Source organism: Lepidochelys kempii, chromosome 21, assembly GCF_965140265.1.
Source record: "Lepidochelys kempii isolate rLepKem1 chromosome 21, rLepKem1.hap2, whole genome shotgun sequence".
Taxonomy (NCBI): Eukaryota; Metazoa; Chordata; order Testudines; family Cheloniidae; genus Lepidochelys; species Lepidochelys kempii.
The window spans coordinates 17,351,899-17,376,046 of record NC_133276.1 but is presented as its reverse complement, the minus strand read 5'-3'; the positions used below and the strand labels follow the sequence as shown (position 1 = coordinate 17,376,046).

Sequence of the window (24,148 nt, the reverse complement as noted above, 5' to 3'; positions counted from 1 at the left end):
GGTTCACGGGGCACAGCCCCTGTGCAGCGTGTCTTCTAGGAAGGCAGTCAGCCTGGGGGGCCAAAGCCCCATCGCCCCTTTCGTCTGGCGTCTCTCTGGGGCCGGTTCCCTCCTGTGCCGGCTGGCAGCCAACATAGGCCGGGACACCAAAGGGGGCAGCTCCATGGGTGTTTGAGACCCAGCCCACACCCCGGCAGCACGAATTCAGCCTTCTCACGCAGGGACGTCGCCCAGGGCTCCTGGGCCTGCCCCGTGTACACTGGGCGCGCTCTGCTGCCCCATGGCTAGCAGAATGAGGCGGGGGAAACTCCACGAAGAGGGCTCTGGTGACAGACACCCCCCCACCTGGAGGAATGGATGTTGAGGGCTTTTTCTAAAACACTGCCCTGCCTGCCCGGTCCTGGGCCAGGATCAGCTGACGGCTCCTAGGGCTCCCTCCAGGCCTGCTCCAGAAGAGCTGCCTTCTCATGTGCAGGGCTGGCGCCGCCTACCAGTCAGGTTCTCGGACGTTTCCCATTTTAAAAGCCTATTTTCAGTTGCTTATAACTTTGCCAAACTTTAACCAACTGGGCTGAAATTTTCCATGCTGGGTGTCTGCTCCAAGCTGATTTTTGTGGGGGATGAGGTGGGATTTCACACAAAACAGTTCAGCTCCTTCTGAGAAGGCTAGTGAAAAATACCTTGTTTTTCCCATGTTAAAAAATTCTGGTCCCCTTCTCTTTGGAAAGCTCTAGCACCTCCCTGCTTTGGGACAGGGACTTGAAGTTTGAGAGGGTGTTAGAGATGTGCCTTTTGCCATCCCTGGAGAAATCTGCCCATATTTGGCCAAGTTATGAGCATCTGAAAAATGGTGGTTTGCACATGCTCAGCTGAGACTTTGATTTTTGCAGCTCAGTTCTCCAAAGATTCTGTCTGCGCTGGGTCCATTCCAGGCTGGGCCTCACAAGCAGTTTCCCTGCAAGTGCAGTTCTGGGCTGCTGTGGGTCATGCCGAGGCCCAGCCAGGGTGCCCGAACTGAGAGCAAGGAGCCTGTCTCTCCTGTGCTGTCAGTGACCCCTCCCCTGGCTGGGGCCAGGCAGCTTGGAGGAGGAAGCTGCCTGATGTGAATGCAGAAGGAACGAGAGCTAGAACTGGGGCTGGGGAGAGCAGATTGAGGCTATGTCTACCCTGCACACCAGTGTCGGCAGCGTGTAGGGGACGTGTAGCGACACTGCAGTGAAAAGCAGGCTGTGTAGCTAAACACGTCAGTGAAAGGCTGGTGGGGCAGGCAGTGTGGGAAGGCTCCAGTAGCTGGGAGACAGTAGGACATGACATGGCTAAAAACGGCAGTACAGACTGGGAGGCACGGCTTGGGCCAAATAGAGAGACATGTATTACCATAGTGCCCAGCAGCCCTTGTTATGGACCATTGTGCTAGGCACTGTACATACATTAGCCTGAGGCACCTAAGTCACCACTCCCAGGTACCCAGTCGCAGCCTGTTAAAAGAACAGCCATAAGCCGAAAAGGGTCTCTATCCAAACCGCCTGTCTGGGCTCTCCACGGAATGCCAGCCGAAAGGAGCCAGCCCTGCAGCCTTTCCCCAGGATCTCACCATCCAGTTACAGACCCGACACTAACAAGCTTTCTTGGAAGAGGGGAAAAAAGGCAGCTGGACTAAGGACCTGGACTGTGGGTCAGGAGCCTTGGGCGTATTCCCAGCTTTGCCACTTGGCTGCTGGATGACCTTGGGCAAGTCACTTTTACCTTCTCTGCACCTGTTTTCCTTCCCACCCTTTGTCTAGTTGAAATTGGGGCAGGGACTGTCTCCAGCGATGGATTTGTACAATGCCCAGCCCATCGGGGCCTCGAGCCGTTAGCCCAATACAACAAATAATTCATCATAATACACTGGGGGGAGTTGGACCAGCACAGCATCGGCCAAGCAGCAGCTACAATTCTCAGCCACACCATGACTGGCTCAAGCCACCCTTCTGGTCCTAAGGACAGTGCAAGGTACTAATCTTCTCAAATGAAGACATGGGCTGGAGGAGAGTTACACAAGAACATGGGTGCCGGTTCAGAGCTGTCCCGTCGGGGTGGGGTATTCCTGTCTGTCACACAACCACTCCACTGGGTGCCAGTCGCTGCCCAGGGTTAGAACAGGAAGGGGGCACTGAGGCAGAGATTGGGCCAGGCACAATGAGCAGCAGAGGGAATCAGAAAAAACAGAGGCCTCATGAAGTAGCCAAGACGTTGCACTAAGGGATTGGTGTGGACATGGCACGATCCTGACATAAGCTCCATTCCGGAGGAAAACGCCTGCGCCACCAAACACAGCTTTGGGAGAAGAGAAGTGCCTACAGGCCAGGGGACTGCCAGCAGGGGGAGCCACCCATGGGCCAGGCATCGGCCAAGCACTAGCAGCAATGGGCGATGACGTGCAACCGAAACGCACGTCAGGGCACAGCCTGCAGAGGGATCCACCCCAACTGTGGCTGGCTGGAACATCCGCTTCCCAGCCCTGCCAGGAGGGGGCGCTTGCCCCACCCCCTCCCCCAGGCTGAAAGCCACAGGCCGCACCACCCTTTCAATACTGATTTTTCTTTTTTAAAAAAAGAAACAAAAGCAGCAATAAGAATTCTTATAAATATCCCAGCCCGGCTGTGTGGCTGCCTCCAGTCCAGTCCATCCGCTTCCAACCTCCTCCCAGTGTGGATCGGGTTTGCGTCTGGATTTTTTTCCCCCTTGGGATTTTGTTCGTTCGGGTTTTTTAGCAGCAACAGAACAGGAAAAGAGTCTTGAGGTATTTTTATAGAGTTTTTTTTCTTTTAAAAAAAATAATATAAAGTTATAAAAAGCAGTGGCCTCTGAATCCGACCCAGGGCCGCCCAGTCCTCAGGACCAATGGCTCCGTCTGCACTGCACAGGCACTTGCTTGTTAATGCGCTTTCGACTGCAAGGAGACAAGAGGACAGGGGTCAGCACAGAGGAACAAAGGAGCAGAACACACGAGCGCAGAGGGCCAGTGTTTCTCTGCCGCAGGGGCTCAGGGACGAGGGTGACTTGTCAGAAGCCCAAGGGCTGTGTCTAATTGGCGTCTACTTATAATAAAAGCACACCCTTGTGTTTGCATCTGAATAGCTGAATAAGAGCTCTCAGTGCCAGAGCCCTTCTGAGAAGTGCAGCATGCCCTGTGCTGCTGGAAATGGCATCGCGTGGCCCTTGTTAAGATCTGCGACTTCCCAGCGAATGTGCCCCCTCCCGCAAAAAGGTGATTCCCTCCCCCACAAACTTCCCCGGGAGACCTGAGAATCCAGCTGGGCTCTGTCTTTGTTGTAACTCGACAGGCCAAGTTAACCCCAGTGGGTTTCCACAGAGGTCACTGGCTGATTCTATTGATGCACAAAAAGGAATAGACTCTTTCCGGTGGCCAGGCCGGCCCCACAGGGCTAACAGGAATAGACTCTGTCCTGCAGGGCTAATGGGAGTCACAAGCAGAAACGTAATAACACCAAGAAGCCAGCAGCTGTGACGGACACAGCCAGAAAGCAGGTCGGCTGAGTACAGAGGGGATGTTTTTCACCTTTCAGAGCAGAACAGCACATCATAGCTCACAGCCCCTGAGAAGCAGGTTTAAGATCATTCTCCCCATTTTACAGATGGGGAAACTGAGGCCCAGAGAGGGGAAGCAATTCATGCAGCGAGTCTGGGGCAGAGGTGGGAACAGGAACTGTTTCTTGGCAGAGTTCAGCAGCTGATCAGCCCTGTTCTCACCCCACAGTCCCACAGACCTGGGGGTACCGATCGTGTACCCAACGCATACCAGCCGTGACCTGCATGCCTCCTGTTAGGAGAGGCCACAGTCCTTCCCAACAGCCAGCCCCAGCCCAGGACCATTCCCTGCAGTGCTGTGAGCTCCCACAAGGCAAGGCCCCTGCCTCAGTCCCACAGCACCTCCTACTGGGAAAAGCATGTCCTCCTGGCTGTCCTTAGCCTAAGCCCCTGCTGGGAGGGAGCACTGTGGGCACCCCCAGCCAACTCCCAACAGTGCCACCCGCTGGGGACGTGACATCTCCGAAGAGTGCTTGGAATACAGACCACTTTGCACATAACCACAGTCCTATTAACCCGTCTCATGCTGGGGATCTGCACTGTCTAGTGGCCAAGGGATGAGTTGCCAGCCAGCTGGGCTTCAAGGAACCTGCTTGCCAGGCACTGCCCCAGAGCAGAGGCTCCCATCCTGTGGCAGCCACTCCCTGGGGCTGCTCTGCTCAGACCCCTGCAGCCTGGTCCAGTCCCCCAGAGCTCAGAGGGGCCCCATGAACCATGAGGTCCATCTGGGAAGGCTCCGCGGGTCCCAGGACGCAGCCAAAGAGGACAGGGAGGGGGACTGTGGGAAAAGAAATGCTGTGGGGTGGACGACAGAGCAGCAGGGGGAGACCCAGGTGGACAGGGCAGGAGGATCAGCCTGCAGTGGGGGTGCACAGCGGCGGGGGAGTGGGGGGGAGACATGTACCTTCAGTGCGTTCCGCTTCTCCTCGAAGCCCAGCGAGGCAACAGCCTTCTTCCTCCGCACAGCGCAGCCCGAGTCGGAGGTGGCGGCGGGGTGCTTGGCCTTCACCGGCCTGCAGTAGGTGGCAGTGTTCTTGCGCTTCTTGGCCTCCTCCTCCGAGAGGCAATTTGCCTGTAGCGCTTTCGGCCCGTTCAGGGGGGAGCCCCGGTTCTCCAGCTGGGAGGCTTTGACTTGAGGGTGGCCGGGAGCCCTGCAGTCCAGGTGGCTGGCCCGCTTGACTCTGGAGCCTGGTGAGATGGCGCCGTTGAGGGAGGCGGCGGAGGGGGAGCCCAGGGAGGGTTTGGTCTTTGCAGGCGGGTGGGGGACCTGGCAGCCGGCCACCTTGCCCTTGCCCGGGTCCAGGAGGCAGGTCCGTTTGTACGGGGGGCCGGTAGCAGCACCCAGAGGCTGCTTGCGCTTTCGGGCTGAGGCCTCTGGCTCCGCGCTGCCCGTCGGCTCCTTGGCTTTGGAGGACTTGCTGGCCTTGGTAGAAGGCAACTTGCTGAAGGATGGCGAGGGGGTGTTGGCCGGGAGTGGGGAGGTGATGGACTGGCTCCCGCCCGTGCAGTCCGACTGGCTGCAGGCGGCCGCGGCAGGGGGCGAGCCCACCGTGTAGCTCAGGCTGGGGTGGCCGCGGTTCTCCCTGGCGGCCGTCGCTGTGCAGGACAAGGAGGTCCTCCCGGAGGCGCCGTGGGGAAGGCTGCATGCCAGTGAGGAGCTGCTGGTCTGGGAAGTGCCGGATGTGGAGGAGCCCGGGCCGGCGGGCGACGGGGCTGGGTGCAGCTGGGGGTCTGCGGCTGGAGGGATCTTCCTGGTGAGGCCAATGAAGCAGAAGCAGAAGCAGAATCAGAAAAGTTGGGGGAGGGGCGGCAGCTTATTTAAACAACACCGCACAACTCTCACCCCATCTGATCCCAGGCTGTGTCCCTCATCCACTCCCCCGACCTCTCCCCAATCTGATCCCAGGTTGTGTTCCCCCATCTCATCCACCTACTCTTCCCCCGTCTGTTCCAAAGCTATGTTCCCTCATCCCCTCCCCTGACCTCTCCCACATCTGATCTCAGGCTGTGTCCCCCGCATCTCACCCACCTACCCTTCCCCCATCTCATCCTGGGCCATGCCCCTGCATCCCCACCCCACACCTTTCCCCCATCTGATCCCGGGTTCTTCCCATCCCATCCCCTTCCACCTGTCCTTCCCCCATCTGATCCCAGGTCGTCTCCCCCCATTTTCCGCCCTCCACCTCTCCCCCATCTGTTCCCAGGCCACGTCCCCTAATCTCCTCCCCCAACCTCTCCCTCATCTGTTCCCAGGCTGTGTCCCCCGCATCTCACCCACCTACCCTTCCCTCATCTCAACCCGGGCCATGTCCCTGCATCCCCACTCACCTGCATCCTCACCCCCTGCCCTTCCCCCATCTGATCTCCAGCGCCTGCCAGCCCCCTCCCACATCCGATTCCAGGCTGTCTCCCAGTACTCCCCACCCACCTGCCCTGCCCTTATCCAATCTCTGGCCTCTCCCCCATCCAGTCCCAGACATTCTCCCCCCACATCCCACCCACCTGCCCTGCCCCTATCCAATCTCTGGCCTCTCCCCCACCCAGTCCCAGACATTCTCCCCCCACACTCCATCCACCTGCCCTTCTCCTATCCAATCCCAGGCTGTCTCCAACCCCTGCCAGCCCCCTCACCCATCAGATCCCAGGCTGCCTCCCCCACTCCCCACCCACCTGCCCTTCCCCCATCCAACCCCAGGCTGTCGCCTCCCCCATCTGATCCCAGGCCATGTCCCACCTCTCCACTGGCCCCCTTGCCCTTCCAATCCCAAAATGCTTCCTCCTCTCGTCCCCAACCATCTCGTCCCTACTCTGACCCCCAGCCTCGCTGTTTCCTCCCCCTCTGATCCCCGGCTGTCTCTCCCATGCGCCTGTCTATCAGGGCTGTGCTTCAAGCCCTTGCTGCAGCCCCACCTGCTGGGGGAAGCTGGGACTGAGAGTCACTGCAGGTGGCGGGGATTTGGGGGGTGGGGTAGGAACAGGCCAGGGAGGTGTTAACCAGCCTGATAAAGGTTAATAGGAATTATTTACGTTCCTGACAAAGCACTTTATAAGGACCCTGCACTTAATACTCTCTGCTGCTGAGATCTCAAAGCACATTCCGAACGCTAGCCCAGCCTCAGCCCCCCCGACAGACTGGGGACGTCACCCCTGTTATATAGATGGGGAAACTGAGGCACTGGGGCTGGCTCAGGTCACTCAGTAAATCAGTGACTGAACGCAGGTGTCCTGGCTCCCCAGTGCCTGCTGTAACCTCTTAACAGGCTACCGCTCTATTTGGGGTTCTGCTCACAATAGCCATCCTCTCTTGCTGCCCTGGATGCCCTGAAGGGCATGGAGGGACCCCACCTGCCACTCCCACTGCGGGCAATAGGGAAGGGGGGCTGGGGCAGGCATTACCGTACAGACTGAAATAGAAGCCACCCTCTAAATTTAGCAAGGCCGAAAGGAACAAAAGTGATTGACACATCAGCTGACCTCCCTTCCTGAAAACTGCCTCCTCAGCGCTTCCTTGAGTCCCCCAGGACTTCCTCGCAGCCTGCCACAGCTCCCCTGGCCTGGGTTACAATAATGGGGTCACGACACCCCCTCATGCACATAGGGTGAGCTTCCCCCATGAACGGCTGGAGATCTTACCATGCGTTTTCTCTGCCCACACGTGTCTGCGTGGGCTTCCCAACAGACTGAAGGCCAATTGCACCCAATGCAACCAAGGCGCTAGGCCAAGGCTGGGGGGCAGAGGTGCTGATGCTCACCCACCCTCTGGAAGCCGACTGGGGAGGGGAGTGGCTGGACTGGGAACTGCCAACTGTCCAACCCAGCCCTGGGCTGTCCCCACCACAGGGAAACGCAACTCTCCCAGGAGCTCAGCAGGGGCAGGTGCCACTTGGCCAGTCTCTTATCTCAACATGTGAGCCGGGAACAATTTCCTCCCACACTCCCGCCCCACTCTGGCCCAGGCGCTGCCTCCCCCAGCAGGACACTCACTTCCACATGTGTGAGCTGAGGTGTCTCTCCAGCATGGAGCTGAGGGCCGAGCAGAACCGGTCCAGCCGTCGGTTGAACACGTAACACCCGGGGCTGACCAAGCGGCTTCCAAAGGTGCAGAACTGGTTGGAATTAAGAGAGGAGGGGGAGAGAGCCATCAGGGAGGCCGAGACCCCTGTAAACCACATAGCGGCACCCTGCCATGGGTCAGGAGCCCAGCCCACAGCATGGCAGAGAGGACGGACTGTTGGCTGCATCCCCAACCTCCTATCTCCTTTCCAGCCCCAAATGTGGCAACTCCGCATGGGTGCCAGCTGGATTCTGAGATCCAAGCAGCTCCGTGGGAGCAGGATGCTGACAAACAGGCCTGATAATCACTGAACAGGTCATTGTCCCCAGTGCCACCAGGGGGCACTGGTCTCCGCCCAGAGAGGGGCAGAGACCCACCTCACCTCACGCCAAGCACTCACCGCCTGAGGCCGTGGTGGCCGTGTTGCATAATGACAGTCCAGCCTGTGGGATTCCTCGGCCACGTCCTCCTCACTCTCCTCGCTGGATCCCCGGCTACTGCCCTTGGGCATGGGGAAGGGGTAGAGCCCAGGCTCTCTGTCGCCACAGGTTGTGGACGGCTCCTCCGGGTCGCTCTCTGAGGAAACCCTGGACCTGAACCCAAGGAGAGGCGGAGGAGTGAGAGCTGCCGTCTCTGGGGGCCTGCAGAGGGATGGGGCTAGGCCAGGGGGGATCTGTGTGTCAACGGCACTGCTGGAAAAGGCAGACTGTCCCCACTGGGGCCTGGTTCTGCTGGGATCTCTGCACGGGGAAGGTGGGAGAAGCCAGCCCCGGAGAGGTGCCTGCACAGCACCCCCTCCTACGCCAGGGTGGGGGAGTCTGCCTGGACTGACACACACAGGTGGTAGCTGGAGGCAAACCCGAGGTTCCCTGCTGCTGTGTTACCTGGGAAGTGCACAGAGGGAGTGGGGCTGCTTTGCTCGGCAAGGGGAAGTGCTGGGTAGAACCAACGAGGTCTGCGCTCCGGAGGAGGCTTCCTGGGAGAGTCGGTCAGGAAGCACTTCCTTCCTCACCGGGCTCTTCTCCTTGGGGGATTCCCCCTTCCTGGAACTGGCCTTCAGCTCCGCCACCAAGACGTCAAAGTCCTTCGCCCGGCCCTGCACTTCGCGGCGCTGGTGCACGGAGTGAATCTGTGATGAGGGCAGGAGGGGAGAGCGTCACAGCCTGGGCTCACCACAGGATGCTATCAGACCCCCGGGGGACCTCCCCCTCTACTGCCTAGAGGCTCGCAGGAGCTACAGACCCTCTTACTAATTCAGCTAGTGGAGATTCTCCTGGGCTTCCCGGGGGGACAGGCCTGAGGCTCCACATTTCCCTGTCTGCATGCATGTTGCTGAGCCATGAGATGAAGCGGTGTCTCTAGTCCATGGGGGCCTCCTAGAGCCAGTCAGCACGAATCTCTCACCCCCTCTCCTCCAACAGGCTAGAGCAGTGGCTCTCAATCTGTGGCCTGCGGCTGCTTGAAGCCCAGTCAGTGCACAGTTGCGGCCCATGTCCTCTGGGCCGCACACCTAGTACTGCGTGGATGTGTGTATTGTATGTATTGTGTGGATGTGGCCCACATAACACAAAGAGCGGCATGTGCAACCCACAACGGTAAACAGGTTGAGAACCACTGGATTAGACCTTCACAAGGTGGCACTTTATAGCCATGCAACCAAACGCTTCTCTTCCCCAGGGGGCTCGTCAGCCTGGGGCCTCTTGCAGAGCCCTTCCTCCAGCTGGGATGTAGGGGGACAGGAACTCACCCCGCCTCCTACTGTTCTACCAGGAAACAATCTCACACATGACAGTACCTTGCAGGTCAGCAGCCGGGTGCAGATCTTTTTGGTGTCAGGATTCACAACTCCACACTGCCTGTTCAAATCACACTCCTTCCCTGCAGGGCAGAAAGACAGAGCTGAGATGCATGAGGGGAAAGCAGTGGTGACAGGGCCTGGCTGGATCCCCTGGGCTTGCCCTGCTCTTCAGCGTCTTCACCAAACTTCCTAAGATCCCTGCGTTTGGCCTGGAGCTTTGGTTGACTGTTGGAACAGGCTTTGTGCTGGGAGGTTCTCGCCATTTCGAAAAGGAAAATCTTGCTTCTTGCCTCTGTTTTAAAGGAACACTGTCATCACCAGCTTTCATGCTCTTTGAGGTTGGGCAGAGCTCAGGAACAATTGCAGTAGGTGCTATATAAAACCTTACCCCCAAGAAATGAGGCCCAGTACTTAGGGTCTGTTATTATAAAGCAAGGTGGGGATGTGGGCTTACTAACCAGAGCAGAAATGGAAAGGTTTCCATGGGCTTGCCGGGGTGGATTGAAACATCCCGAACCCAGACAAAAGCAGCATTGGGCCAGTGCAGGAGGTGCAAAGATATGCAACCCCTTCCATGCAAGGATCTCTGAACACTGCAAACACAATCTCCAGGGTTATTCTCACTGGCCAGATGGGGAAACCAAGGCACTGAGCATTTAAGTGACTTGCCCAAGTCCGCCCAGTGGGTCAGTGGCAGGGGACTAGGTCACAGCTGGCCTGACTCCCAGTTCTAGGTTTGAGGCACTGGCCCAAGGCTCTCTCTCACGGTACCCAGCGGACAGCCCCCTAGCTGTGTGCAGCTCTTTAGGTCTATACAGGCACCAAATGAGTCCCAGGATCTGGTTAGTGGCCTTCTCACTCTTTTGGGCTCCAATCAGGGGAGCACTCCTTGGGCTGGGAAGGTGCATGTGTGGCAGGAGAGAAAAGGAAATGCCAGGATCCCTGCTCCCACCATGGGACAGAGAGGAGGCCGGCCCACTCGCCCAAGGAGAGAGGCTGAATTGAGCTGCTAAGCGATCATGGCTGGCAACCAGTGCTGAGCCACGCAGCTGCGTCATCGCACAGGGCTGCTGAGTCGCCACCACCCAAATGCCCTGTCGAGCTGTCACCTTGGCCTGATTCAGCATCACTCCCACTGGGCAGCAAAGGAGGAATAGCAGGACTCACGCGCCATCTTCTTGTGGGATTTGGGAGGCGGTTTGGTGGTGCCCGGCTCCTTCTCCCCCGAGGCAGAGGTGCTCTCTGGTTTCCTGTCCAGGCCATCAGCGGGCACAACGGAGTCGACTCCTGCCTTGGCTGGCACAAGCGGCTCTTTGGGCGACAATGTCAGGGACAGCTTCCCCATGGGCTCTTTGGAGCTGGCGGGCGGCTGCCCGGGGGCAGAAGCAGCAGCAGCCTTCGGGGGCACCTTGATGCCATGTCCATCCGGTTTGGGAAGGCTGGAAATCTTCTCCAGGTTCACCACTGGCATGAACAAACTGGAAGGAGAAGGGACAGGCTCCGAGAGCTCAGCCAGGGAATGCACTAGCGGCAGCTGCAAACCTCCCCAGCAGCAGAGGGTGACTGAGGCCTGTCTGGGCCAGGTCCCAGCCCCCAAGCCACATCCTGGGGCAGGTGCTTTGGGCTTGTGAAACCTGGACTCTGGGCTCCCCTTCTGAGTCCCTGGACTGGGCCTGCTGCCCACCAGCCTTGCGGTCACGTGTGCTCCGGCCTGCCACATACCTTGGGCTACCCCTGCGTCGCACACAGACACCAGTCCGACCAGCCACGGTGGCTGGGCTAAACGGGAGGTGGCAGGCACTGGCAGGGCCGAGGCTGGCTGAGACAGTGCAGGTCCCTTATTCCCTCATGCCTGTCCTCGGAGGGGACCATCGGGCTGGAAAAGCCATCCCTCCTGAGCGCAGTGCGGGTGAGCGAGGCCTGGCGCATGCGGATGGAGACGACACCCTGCTCTGGAAACGCCTGTCCACTGAGGCCCAGGCAGCCGGGGGCAAAGGCGCAGTCTCCATCGAGACCCTGCCACACAGCCGGAACAGCGCATCTCCCGAGCCCCACAAAGTGGGGTGGGGCCCCCCCTTTCCCAGCACATCGGGGAGGTCAGGTTCCCTCCACTGTCTCCCTTCATCCCCCTCCCCACATCAGAGCCAGCAGGGGTTTCCCTGCAGCCCCTCCTCCCATGTCAGAGTGCAGTGGGGCTCCCCATGACCTCCTCCACCCATATCTGAGTGGGGCTCCCCCATTCCCCCAGGTATGAGCCAGGTGTGGCTTCACCTATTGCCCCTCCCCCCATGTCTCTCTCCATTGCCCCCTTCCTCCTCCCCACACAGGAGAGGAGGTGCACTCTCCCCAGAGTGGGGCTGCCCCCCAATCCTTCTCACATCAGAGGAGCACAGGGTCCCCCACACCCACATGAAAGTGGAGCCAGGCTCCACTCAACCCCTCTGTGTTGAGCCCACCCCGCTCCCTACGTGAGAGCAGGCTCCCCCTTCCCCTGTTCCACTCACCAGAGGTTATCTTTCTGCGCCTTGTCCGGCCTCTCGGGCAGGTGCTGGGCCCGGCTGCGGGAGCTCTGCGACTTGTCCCGCGAGGCCTTGGCGCTGCTGTGGCCCCCGCAGGCAGGGGGCTGCCCATTGACCGCCTGGCACTTCTGGGCATAGAGCTTGCTGAGAGGTCCGTGCCGTCTTTCTGCGGGGGAGGTGGAGGCTCTGTCAGTGATGCGCTCACATGAGGCCCTGCCCATCAGAGGAGCGGGGCAGCCCTCATTGCCCTCCAACACCCCGAGGGAGTGGGGCTGCAAAGGCTGCCTGAGTCTGAAGCCAAACCAGCCCCATAGGAAAGGCCTCATTCATCTCAGCGTGTTGTTCACTCTGAAGGCTAATGACGACAACTGAAACAGCAACAGTCATCTCACTGCTGATCATTTTAACAGAACCATGAAGCTGGCCTGGGGTGTAGCCTGGGCACTGCCACTTTTCCCATCTCCAGTCTGCTTGTCTGAATTTAGCAGCAGTACTGGCTAAGAACCCAGGAGTCCTGGCTCCCGGACCTGTGCTCAGCCCAACATGCAGTCCCCTCACTCTACCAGCCTGAACTGCCCTGTACGTCACCTCTGCATGCAAAACCATGTGTTTGGAAGCCAGCGCAACAGACCCCAGCAGGTCCAACACGTGATGACAGCTATCAGACCCTTCAACGCTGCTCCACTCCACCTTCCTGCGGGCCCCCGGAGAACCATGCTCAGCACCAGAACCAGACTAGGCAGAGCAGCCAAGCACCCCTTGCTCTGCCCACCCCAGGAACATGGCTCCCTGTGCTGCTCTTCTCCCCACTGTCCTTTCCAGGATGCCAGAGGTAGCTCCTCCGCTCTCCCACCCTGCCGCTGATTGCCGGGGGCCTCCCAGCAGCAGGCAGCTCCTGCTGCGAAGGAGCCGGTGGGATTGTGTCGGTCACGAGAGTAAAGAGGACGACAGCTGGGTTGGGAAACAAGTTGCCAGCTAATTACTCACGGATGCTTTTGAAGGTCCCCTGAAAGAGCTTTTCCCAAATGGCGGGTCCTGACCGAACGGAGAGTCATGGGAAGGATCTAAGTGGGTTGCCAAGGCCTAGGCAAACATACAATTCTCCCAGCCCAGAGAGCAAGCCCTCCCCACACTCTCCCCATAGTGGCAGCTCCTGGTCCCATGGGGCCAGGCCTGGCTTGCCACAGGAGTTGCAGCCTGGCACGGGGGTCACAGTGTCACTCAGGTTTGGCCCAGCTGCCCCTCTCTCACAGGCATGCGCAGGTTCGCAATGCCACTCATTCGAAGGTGGTGGGGTGGCCGGGCCAAACCTGAGTGATGTTGCGACCCCCTACACCCAGACACGATGCCCAGAGCAGGGAGCCAGGCCCAGCCCCACAGGGCAGGAGCCGCGGCTGCACAGTGAGTGCGGGGGACTCCTCTCCTAGACCTTCACCCCCCGGGGCTGCCCCTCCACACCAGGCCGCATTAGGGCTGCGGGGCCAGGGCGAAGGGTACATACGTGTCGCAAAACAAGACCAAGTGCGGCCGATGGGTGGCCTCAGTGGTCTGCAGCTTCCTGCACAGCCCCACACCGCTGCCTCTGCAGCATTTCTCTTCTCACGGCAGACGGAGGAGGCAGAGTCTTCCCTCCAGACCCACGCAACCCCGGCTCAATCAGGAACACAGCGGCTGTGGCCACGACACCAGCCGAACTGTCATTCCAGAGCCGCTTTGGGTCGGCACCTGAGGGCCCAGAGAACGCGGGGGAGAAGAATAGAACCAGGTCCCCATTGCCGGCTGGCGCGGAAGGGGCCCGGCTGCTGACCTCACCCCGGACATTCAATCGGCTTACCGCAGTGCTTCTGAAAGGCTTGAGGCTTGACCACTTGGCTACAGTGGTTACACACCACCAGGTAGAACTCGTCGTGGGCGGGGCAGTGCCCAAAGATAGACATGTCTGCCAGGGCAAGAGATAGAGCGGTAAGGGAGAGGCCACGAAGGGCCCCCTGCGGCCTTGTGGGGCTGTGGCTGGCCAGGCCAAAAGACACGCCTAAGGAAACCCAACTTTGTACCCAATGCAAATGGACAGTCACTTCCCCCCTCCCCAAAGGGAGACTACAGGGGCTCCAGCTCAAACCCAGCCCAGCTCAGCGCTGCTGCCAGTCAATGGCTGTTCACGGCCTGTGTGCAATGAGCGTGGCGGGTCTCAGATCTCACTGGACACAAAGCAGCTGCTGCCACCACGAGTGGGGCCCCCTCCGGGCAGTTTCAGCAGAGGCCAAAGGTCAAATGGGTCATGGAGCCTGACCTCCCCACTCAGTCCTGGAGAAGGCCCCTCAGGGCAGGCTAGCACAGAGGAGGGGCAGCTGCCACCTGTGCGGATGCTGGGGCTAAGGGCACCTTGGCGTCCGGTTTATGGGTGCGCTGCACAGACGATCCAGAGAGAAGGGCCTCGCCAGGGGCTCCAAAACCTCTGCCTCTCAAGCCTTAAACTGGGGGACATCCTGTGGCCCCCACACTGCCCCACCCTGAGAGCGACTGGGCCAAAGCGACTGACTTAGGGCTACGCTGGGTTTCTGGGGCTCATCCACTCGGATCACAGGACTGCCTGGTGTGATGCTAGGGGGGATTACAGAGCACTGGGCCAGCTTTCAATATCTGCGGGAGCCTCCCTCGCAGCAAGCCAGATCGAGGCCCCAGGCTGCCAGGTGAAGCTGGGGATCAGTCAGGCCAGGAGTACTGGAGCTACACCAACCTTGCAAGGGATGTGGGGATCCCAGACGAGCACAGCCCCCAACAGCCATGTTCTGTGCTTGGGCTCCAGGCCAGCTCTGCAGAGCTCCACAGCGAGCGAGGCCAGAGGCGCAGCCTGGGCTGAAGTCTGCCCCGCGTTTGCTCTGTGCACTGAAGCCCATTTCTCCCTGACCAGCTCCACCCAAAGGGGACGTGGTTTGCACAGCCAAGAGGAGCTGCCGCGACGAGGACCAGGACTATTTAGCAGCTCTCTCCTCCGAGAGGGCCAGACAGGTCTGAACGGCCCAGGCCAAGGGAAGTGATGCTGAGAGCCTCAACCCATGAGCAGGGCCACAAAGTTATCTGCTGATGCCAAATTCACAATAGCTCCTGTGCTAACCACCCCCCACCCCTGGCACTCACAGATAACAAGAGCCTTGGCCGGAGCTGGGCATCTTCCCCTCACACCAAAGGAACAGATCATGCTCACTACAGAATTGGGCAGCTCCCTGAGCTGGAAGGAGCCGGACAAGCTCTTACCTTCCTTAATGAGTGTCATCGCATCCACTTTCTTGCTGCCGTTCTTGCTGCTCTCCTCCACCTCAGACCCTGCTAGAGACAATCAGCCCCATCAGTAACAGTCAGGACCTTTCCCCGAACCCCAGAGCCCCCTAACCCAGAAGCCAAGAGAGCCTGCTCCCTACAGGCTGACAGGGGGGTTAATTGCTTGCAAAGTGGGAGGATGGCAGGTCGCCAAGCTACCAACAGACTGAGGAGCCCTAAGAATCAGCCAATTAACAAGGTGCAGGGCCTTGGTCCCAGGGACTCTCCCGCTTGGCCTCCCTGAATCAAGCAGAAGATGCAAACAGCACCATCAATGGGCTGTTTGCCACACGACAGGTGGGGGTGGAACCAGGGTGCGGCCCCAGGGCAGAGAAGGGTCTTTATCTGGTTCTGTGAAGGGCCTTTAGCACAGCTCCTTTCCCTGCAAAGCATGACAAACTCTCTGCTCGCCCTAGCGGATCCTGCAGGACTCAAGGATTGTCTGCATGGGGAAGTTATTTCAGATTAACGTGAATTCCAAGGGCAGTACTATTCTGGAAGAGCTCCCTTTGGGGACACTCTTATTCCGTCTTTTTCCAGGTTGGTATAGCCCATTTCCGAAGGGCTCGCTCTTTCCCCACTGACCATCTCGGCAGCCAATGTGCTCAGCCAGGGCGGCTGGAGATCAGAGTCACTTCCAGGGCTTAGCCCAGACCTGCTTGAAGAGACCTGAGCTCTGGGACTGCCCCCACCACACCTGGGACATGATCCCCCAGCCAAGTGGATCTTCAGAGGGTGCGGGAGATCCAGCAGATTCCACATGTTGGGACATTTTCCTTTCCTTGAGCTCATAGATTCCAATGCCAGAAGGGAGCATGTGACCGTCCAGCCTGACCCCCAGAGACCTGCCCCCAAACCATCCCTACAGCAGAGCTCTGAGAGAGCCATCCCCTCTTGATTTATAAATTGCGAGTGATGGAGAACCCACTCTGACCCTTGGTATCACTCCCAGTTCTACCCCTGTGCACCGAGAGACGGGGGAATGGGACAGCAGCCACAAAGGAAAGGTAAATGGATGGGGGCCAGCAGCTGGGAAGAAAGGTGGAGAGGATCAGAGGGATCAGAGAGAGGGGGACATGTGGGCATGAGTAGCGTCCCACCACTCCCTCCTCCCGTTCCGGTTCCCATGAACACCTTGGGGTTGTGCCACAGACCAGCCGATCGAGCAGCGCCCTGCAAACACAATGGGGTGCAAGGTGCAAACACACCAGCTCCAGGATTCCAAGTATCCCTTCGAATCAGCCCCATGGTGCTGTCTGAATGCAAGCAGGGCTGGCTGGGAATGTCTAGCGGGGAAGAGAGCTGGGGCTTTAGGGACAGAAAGAGAATCCACTGCGGTCGCACAGGTTGGAGTTGATGCACCTGGTTATTGCAGCTCCAAAACTGGTGGTCGTGTGGCTAAAGCACCAGACTGAGACTCAGGAGATCTGGGTTACTCCCCTGCTCCCCAAAGGCTCCCTGTGTGATTCCGAGCGAGTCACTTAATCTCTCCATGCCTCAGTTCCCCCCATGAGATGGGGCAGACGGTTCTTCCATTCACCCACCCTTTGTCTAGCTGGGCTAGGTCGACTGTACATGCTTCAGGGCAAGAACTGCCTCTTAGTGTATGTCCAGGCAGCCCTCAGCACACAGGGTCCTGACAATGCTACCGTACTACACACAACAACAAGATTCACAATCCTCTCCCCCACACTGCACCCTTCTCTAACAAGTTTCACCCAGGCATCCCCGCACAATGAAACCTCAACAAGCCCCATGGGAAACTGGGCCTGAAGAGGCGAATCTGCCCACGATCACACAACAGCAGAGCCAGGTTCAGAAGTCCTGACATCCAGGGCCTTGCTTTCTTCACTCAGCCATGCTCCCTCTGCATCCGATAGCCGGACACCACAGCCTGCACTCGCTGCAGACAGAGCTCAAAACACGGACCGACTCTCACGAACCAGCGGTTCGCAGGATGGGGCTGCGTTTTGATGCAGGCATCAATGAGACAGTAAAGCATCCACCCTTCTCCCAGCGCTGTCATTTCTCTCTGGCACTAAACCCAGCCAATGCTTTTTAAAAAGTAGATTTGAAAATGATCCTAGAAATTAAAGCCAACCAGGGCAAATCCACGGCCCAATCTCAGGGAGAAAATGCCAACAGGCTCCCAGAAACGAACAGCCTCGAGAAGGGAAACTTCATATTTTTATAAAGCAACAACTTGCAAAAAGTTGCATGGATATTAAACGCCACAGTGTGAGTTAGTTCAGACCAGCCAGGACAAACCCTGACAAACACACTGTAGGGAGAGTCCTGCCCTGCACCCTACCAGGAGGAGACATGAGATACGAATTAACAAGGCTTTCTCCAGCTCTTATTGCTGTACCATTTTCAATCTACAGGGAAAGAACTTAGCCGACAGTGTGAACTTGTCTGCAAAGGGAATTTGCTTCACAGCCCAGCTATAAATCCCTGAAAACACAGGAGTCATTATGCAAACTCTGCCGGAGCCCTAAGTAGATCAGGAAGCACGATGCTCTAACTACATCTAGTGCAAGGGAAAGATAATGGAGGGGGAAGGGACACCGCTCCACAATGTAAGAAGCGTCACCAGGGACAGCTCCACCGTCCTCCGCTCCCCCACTTCCAGGGCCTTTCCAGAGTCCAGCCTCAGACTGTGCTGGAGAAATCAAATTATCCGCCCCTCAAATGATGATGCTTCTGAACGACTCCTGGGATTTCAAGGGCAAAAGTCTCAAGAGACAGCTATCAGCTCCATCTCCCTGGGGAAAGAGGGCAGAGGGGCGCGAGCAACATGGGAGTGAAGAGCAGCATGGGATGAAAGAGGGCTCAGAGGGATGGTGAAGTGGCTGGAGCAAGCGCAACAGAGGCAGGATGCAGGAGTTGAGGGTGCAGAGGTGCAGGCTGGGGGCAGCAGGGGTTGGAGCAGGATGGGGGTGTGGCAGGAGGAGATCAGGCTTGGTAAGGCTCAGGGACCATGTTCAGGGAGGACAAAGGTCAGGATCCTGGTGCAAGGGGAACATGATCAAGTTCAGGTCTGGTGGGGAATCCAGTGGAGGAGAAGATCCAGGGAGAATCAAATCAGAGGACCATGAGAGACTCTGGGGTGGGGTTGAGAGATCAGTTTCAGGGCATACCATGCTGGGGGTTCAAAGGTCAGGGACAATGTGGGGGGGGGGTCAGGGAAAAATCAGGGGGCATGGAGATGGAGGCGGACAGATTCAGGGAGTCAAGTGAAAAGTTCAGGGGGTGACAGGGCAGCGAGAGGAGACACCAGGAGCAAGGAGCCTTGAGGGCATGGGTTTGTGAGGAATCAAGGCTGGTGTGGGGGCACAAGTGATGGGTGCAAGGGACAGCGGGGCAATAAGACAGGCCTCACAGAGCGCAGAGGATCAGGGTGGCTAGGGAGCTGAGGACAAGTGTCTTGGTGGGATCTGCTGGGCAGCAATGGGTGAGAAGGATCTCCATGCATCTCAAGAAGTGGGATTTTTACCCACGAAAGCTTATGCCCCAATAAATCGGTTAGTCTTTAAGGTGCCACCGGACTCCTCGTTGTTTTTTTTTGGTTCACGGGGTGAATCTGTGTTCAGGGGCCACAGAGGAGGTCAGGCAAGCAGGGGTCACAGAGAACATCCAGTGGGATCAGGAATCCACGCCGTCAGGGTCCAGAGAAAGGATCAGGGCTCTCAAGGATCACAGCAGGATTCAGTGGATCAAGATGCAGAGACCCTGGGGGATGCCGCGAGGCCAGGGGTCAGGGGGCGCCCCGGATGCACAGAAGGGATCCAAGGGGATCGGGCAGCGCTGGGGGTCACAGCATGCACAGAACGGATCTCACAAAAGGGATCAGAGGTCGCAGGGGATCCAGTGGGGTCAGGAAACGACACGCGCTCAGAACCCGCATCAGGGATCACGGGTGCGTGGGGGGCAGCCACGGGATGGCAGGGGACCCGCGGGGTTGGGGCATCCAGCGGGCCCGGGGATTGCGGGGTGCTCAGAAGGGACGCGGGGACGCCGCGGCGCTAGGACCCGGCGGCGCGGCCGGCGCAGGCGGCGCTAGGACCCCGCGGCGCCTTTGTTCGGGGCGGGCGAGCGGGCGGCCGGGCGGGGGAGAGGAGCCGGACGGCGGCGGCAGCTGCCCCGCTCCCCGCCCCGGGCCCCCGCCCGCCGGCCCCGCCCCGGCGGCGCGCGCGGCCCCTCACCTGGCTCGGCGGGCGGCCCCGCCCTCTCCACCCAGGCGCTCCAGCTCTGCCCCGCGAAGTCATCGAGGCTCGGCAGCCGCCGATCCACAGCGGCCATTGCTGCCGCCGCCGCCGCGCGTCCACGCACCGCCATCACCGCGCGGGAGCGCGCGCCCCCCCCCGCCGCCCGCCCGGGGCGGCCCACGCGCAGGCGCGCCGCGCATCCTGGGAAGTGTAGTCCGCTGCGCCCGCGCCACGGCGGCTCTGCGCAGGCGCGCCGCGGCGGGCGCCACGCAGCCGCCCCCTCCCCCCCCGGCGGAGGTCGGGGGTGTGTAGGGAGATGCTGGCTGCGGGGCCGGACGCCTGGGTTCTCTCCCTGCCCTCGGGGGGGGGCGGCACTGGGAGCCGGGACGCCTGGGTTCTCTCCCTACCTTCGGGGGTGGCCCTGGGAGCCGGGACGCCTGGGTTCTCTCCCTGCCCTCGGGGTTGGGGGGGGCGGCACTGGGAGCCGGGACGCCTGGGTTCTCTCCCTGCCCTCGGGGGGTGGGGGGGCACTGGGAGCCGGGACGCCTGGGTTCTCTTCCTGCCCTCGGGGGGGGGCGGCACTGGGAGCCGGGACGCCTGGGTTCTCTCCCTGCCCTCGGGGTTGGGGGGGGCCGGCACTGGGAGCCGGGACGCCTGGGTTCTCTCCCTGCCCTCGGGGGGGGGGCACTGGGAGCCGGGACGCCTGGGTTCTCTCCCTGCCCTTGGGGGGGGAGGCACTGGGAGCCGGGACGCCTGGGTTCTCTCCCTGCCCTCGGGGGGTGGGGGGGCACTGGGAGCCGGGACGCCTGGGTTCTCTCCCTACCTTCGGGGGTGGCCCTGGGAGTCGGGACGCCTGGGTTCTCTCCCTGCCCTCGGGGGGGGGGGCGGCACTGGGAGCCGGGACACCTGGGTTCTCTCCCTGCCCTCGGGGGGGGGGCACTGGGAGCCGGGACGCCTGGGTTCTCTCCCTGCCCTCGGGGGGTGGGGGGGCACTGGGAGCCGGGACGCCTGGGTTCTCTCCCTACCTTCGGGGGTGGCCCTGGGAGCCGGGACGCCTGGGTTCTCTCCCTGCCCTCGGGGGGGGAGGCACTGGGAGCCGGGACACCTGGGTTCTCTCCCTGCCCTCGGGGGGGCGGGCACTGGGAGCCGGGACACCTGGGTTCTCTCCCTGCCCTCGGGGGGGGGGCACTGGGAGCCGGGACACCTGGGTTCTCTTCCTGCTGTCGAGGGTGGGAGGCGGCGTACTGGGAACGAGGACGCCTGGGTTCTGTTTAAGGGTGACCAGATTGCTAGTGTGAAAAATCAGGGCAAGGGAGGGGGGGTAACAGGTGCCTATATGAGGAAAAGCCTGGAACATCAGGACTGTCCCTATAAAAGCGGGACAGCTGGTCACCCTATTCTGTGTCCAGCTCTGCCTGGGCTCCCTGCACGGGAGGGCGTTTCACCCTCAATCTTTGTACAGCACAAAAGTTATCTCGAGAGTCATAATAGCCCCTGGGGTTTCCATAGGGCCCTACACAGCACAAAGATCACACATGCTCTGCGGACTGTTTCTCCTGGGCGGGAGGGAGCGATTCCTCACCTACCTCTGAAGTGCAGCGGGTTCTGGCCCAGAGCCCAGCAGCTGTCTAAGGCCGCACAGCAAGACAAGAATGGCCGGGGTGGGCCAGCCCAGCGGCCCCCCAGCAGCAGCGCAGAAGTAGGGGTGGCGATACCAAACCGAGCCATTCCTGTTTCTGCGCGGCTGCTGGCAGCGGCCCTGCCTGCCGAGTTGGGCTCCCGGCCAGCAGCCGCGGCTCTCCAGCCACCCAGCTCCGCGGGCAGCAGGGTCACGACCCCCCGACGATAAGCTTGTGACCCACTCCCACACACCCAGCTCCTCTTGGGTCAGGACCCCTACAATTACCACACCATGAAATTTACAGTTTTCGAAATCATACGACCGTGAAATTGACCAAAATGGACCGTGAATTTGGTAGGGTCCTACTTATTATCTGGCCCTTTCCTAATTCTGTTCGCTTTTTTGACTGCCGCTGCACACTGAGTGGATGTTTTCAGAGCACTCTCCCCGATGACGCCAAGATCTCTTTCTTGAGTGGTAACAGCTTAATTTAGACCCCATCATTTTATATGTATAGTTGGGATTATGGTTTCTAATGTGCGTTACTTTGCATTTGTCAATATTGAATTTCGTCTGCCATTTTCTTGCCCAGTTTTGTGAGATCCCTTTGTAGCTCTTTGCAGTCTGCTTTGGACTTAATGGTCTCAAGTAATTTTGTGTCATCTGCAAACTTTGCCACCTTGCTGTTTACACTTTTTCTAGATCATTTATGAATATGTCAAACAGCACTGGTTCCAGTGCAGATCCTTGGGGAACGCTACTATTTACCTCTCCACTGTGAAAACTGACTGTTTATTCCTACTCTTTGTTTCCTGGTATTTTTGTTAGCACTTACTGGTCCAGGAGAGGATCTTCCCTCTTATCCCATGACTGCTTACTTTGCTTATGAACCTTTGGTGAGGGACCTTGTCAAGGCTGGATCTCCTTCGTCCGCATGCTTGTTGACCCCCCTCAAAGAATTCTACTGGATTGGTGAGGCATGATTTCCCTTTACAAAAGCTGTGTTGACTCTTCCCCAACAATCACGTTCATTTACGTGTCTGATAATTCTGTTCTTTAGTAAAGTTTCAACCAATTTCCCTGGTACAGAAATTAGGCTTACCAGCCTCTGATTGCCAGGATCACCTCTGGAGCCTTTTTTAAAAATCGGCATCACATTAGATATCCTCCAGTCATGTGGTGCAGAGGCTGATTTAAGCGATAGGTTACATACCACAGTTAGTTCTGCAATTTCATATTTTAGTTCCTTCTGGACCTGGAGACTTACTGTTTAATTTATTAATTTGTTCCAAAACCACGTCTATTAACACCTCAATCTAGAACAGTTCCTCAGATTTGTCATCTAAAAAGAACGGCTCAGGTTTGGGAACCTCCCTCACATCCTCTGCAGTGAAGACCAATTCAAAGAATTCATTTAGTTTCCCTGCAGTGGCCTTAACGTCCTTGAGTGCTCCTTTAGCACCTCGATCGTCCAGTGCCAGTGGTCCCACTCATTGATCGGCAGGCTTCCCACTTCTGATGTACTTAAACATTTTTTTGCTGTTAGTTTTTGAGTCTTTTGCTAGTTGCTCTTCAAATTCTTTTTGCCCTGCCTAATTATATTTCTACACTTGGTTGGCCAAAGTTTATGTTCCTTTCCATTTTCCTCAATAGAAAACACCACCCAACAGGTTTGGACAGGAAGTGAAGAAGTATCTTGTATCACTGGAAACTGCCAGGGGAAATTGAGGGAAGCAGAAGGCACTGACCCGAGATACAGGGTCTAGCAGAAACCATCCATCAGGATACTGGGGTGACAGAACCCCTGCAGCCTCACCCCACCACCTAGGATGAGGCCGTAAGAAGCCTGCACCAATATGCCTGAGAGACTCCAGCAGAGCTGGCCTGGCTCTCCTGTCCTGGTGACAGAGGACTCCCTGGGGTCAGCGAGGACTGCCGCCAAGGGGGCCCGCTGGGGCCATGAAAGCTTTTGTCTGTTTTCAGTGCCTGTGCTGATCCATTTCTCTCCCTTCCACATGGAAATCAATACAGCCGGCCAGCCGGCAGAATGAGTTCATCCATCACTTTTGCTCCTTTTCTAATGAATATTTTCTCTCCTATAAGGGCTGTTGCTAAAGTCTCCAAACGGCGATATTTCTCCAGGACTCTGTCACTCCTCTTAGCGGGCTGTGATCACAGTGTCCAGATCCTCCTCCTTCCCCCATAACCCTGCCCCTTCCCATCAGATTACACAGATAAGTCAGTCTCACTGGGGTTCTGCCCACCTGCTTTAGTTCCACATTTGGTCTGAAGGCCTGGAGAGGATTCAAGCTCTGGGAATACGCCTAGGGGTTGGAAATCTCAGGGCTGGGGGGAGAAAGGGCCTCAGTGCTGCACTGCGGGCACCAGGGTTAAACTAAGGGTGTGTCTACACGAACAGTGCACGGCCCAGCTCTACCAATGCAGCTGCGCCCCTGCAGTGCGTCCGGTTAAGACGCTCTGTGCCGACGGGGGAGAACTCTCCCGTTGGCATAATAGAACCATCTCCACGAACGGCAGAAACAGCTCTCCCGCTGGCATAGCACTGTGCACACGAGTGCTTGTCGGTGTAACGCAGATCGCTCGGGGGTGGTTTGTTTACCCTCCTGGGTGACATAAGTTCTGCTGACATAGGCTGTAGTGCAGACATAGCCTAAGTCAGCGGGAGCTGTGCAGAGACCAGATTCTCCTAGGAGAAATCACAGCCTCTTGCATCATTAGCACTTTGCATAGTTCGTTATCCTGCACAGCTCAGTTTCACCTGTCAGTCTGGGCAGGTCATTACAAAGGCTCGTTTCCTCTGTGTGCAAAGGTGAGGCCTGCCCAGGGGCACATGCAGCAGAGCCTGTTAAGCACTGGTAATTGAGGGAGATTTGGGGTGTAGTTCAGGCAGAGAGCGATGGCCATTGCAAATGCCCTTAAAATGAATCCACATGGCAGTCACTGACTGCAGAGTCCCTACTGCACCTGGAACCAAGGCTGTAAGGCCCATCTCTCACTGGCTGCAAGGCAGCTACC

The 24,148-nt window shown here is 58.5% G+C and overlaps 1 protein-coding gene and 1 long non-coding RNA gene across 5 annotated transcripts; one reads left to right on the top strand and one right to left on the bottom strand.

Annotated features, from left to right (window-relative positions):
• Nucleotides 1–1,158: 1,158 nt before the first annotated feature.
• On the bottom strand, nt 1,159–19,646 carry ATXN7L2 (ataxin 7 like 2). 4 transcript variants are annotated; one of them, XM_073319733.1, is made up of 11 exons: nt 19,489–19,646; nt 15,221–15,292; nt 13,800–13,904; nt 11,951–12,131; nt 10,614–10,924; nt 9,444–9,526; nt 8,533–8,777; nt 8,049–8,241; nt 7,579–7,700; nt 4,499–5,345; nt 1,159–2,935 (listed from the first exon to the last, which is right to left on the bottom strand). In XM_073319733.1, the coding sequence occupies exons 1-11, from the start codon at nt 19,619–19,621 to the stop codon at nt 2,921–2,923; spliced, it is 2,307 nt and encodes a 768-aa protein (XP_073175834.1). In that variant the 5' UTR covers nt 19,622–19,646; the 3' UTR covers nt 1,159–2,920. The 4 variants fall into 4 exon arrangements, with proteins under 4 accessions (XP_073175834.1, XP_073175836.1, XP_073175835.1 ...); XM_073319734.1 differs by having other exon boundaries at nt 1,160–2,935; nt 15,221–15,289; XM_073319735.1 differs by lacking the exon at nt 13,800–13,904.
• Nucleotides 19,647–20,661: 1,015 nt separating this feature from the next.
• On the top strand, nt 20,662–23,168 carry LOC140901250 (uncharacterized). Its single transcript, XR_012155814.1, has 2 exons — nt 20,662–22,084; nt 22,766–23,168. It is a non-coding gene; the product is annotated as an uncharacterized lncRNA (long non-coding RNA).
• The last annotated feature ends 980 nt before the right edge of the window (nt 23,169–24,148 follow it).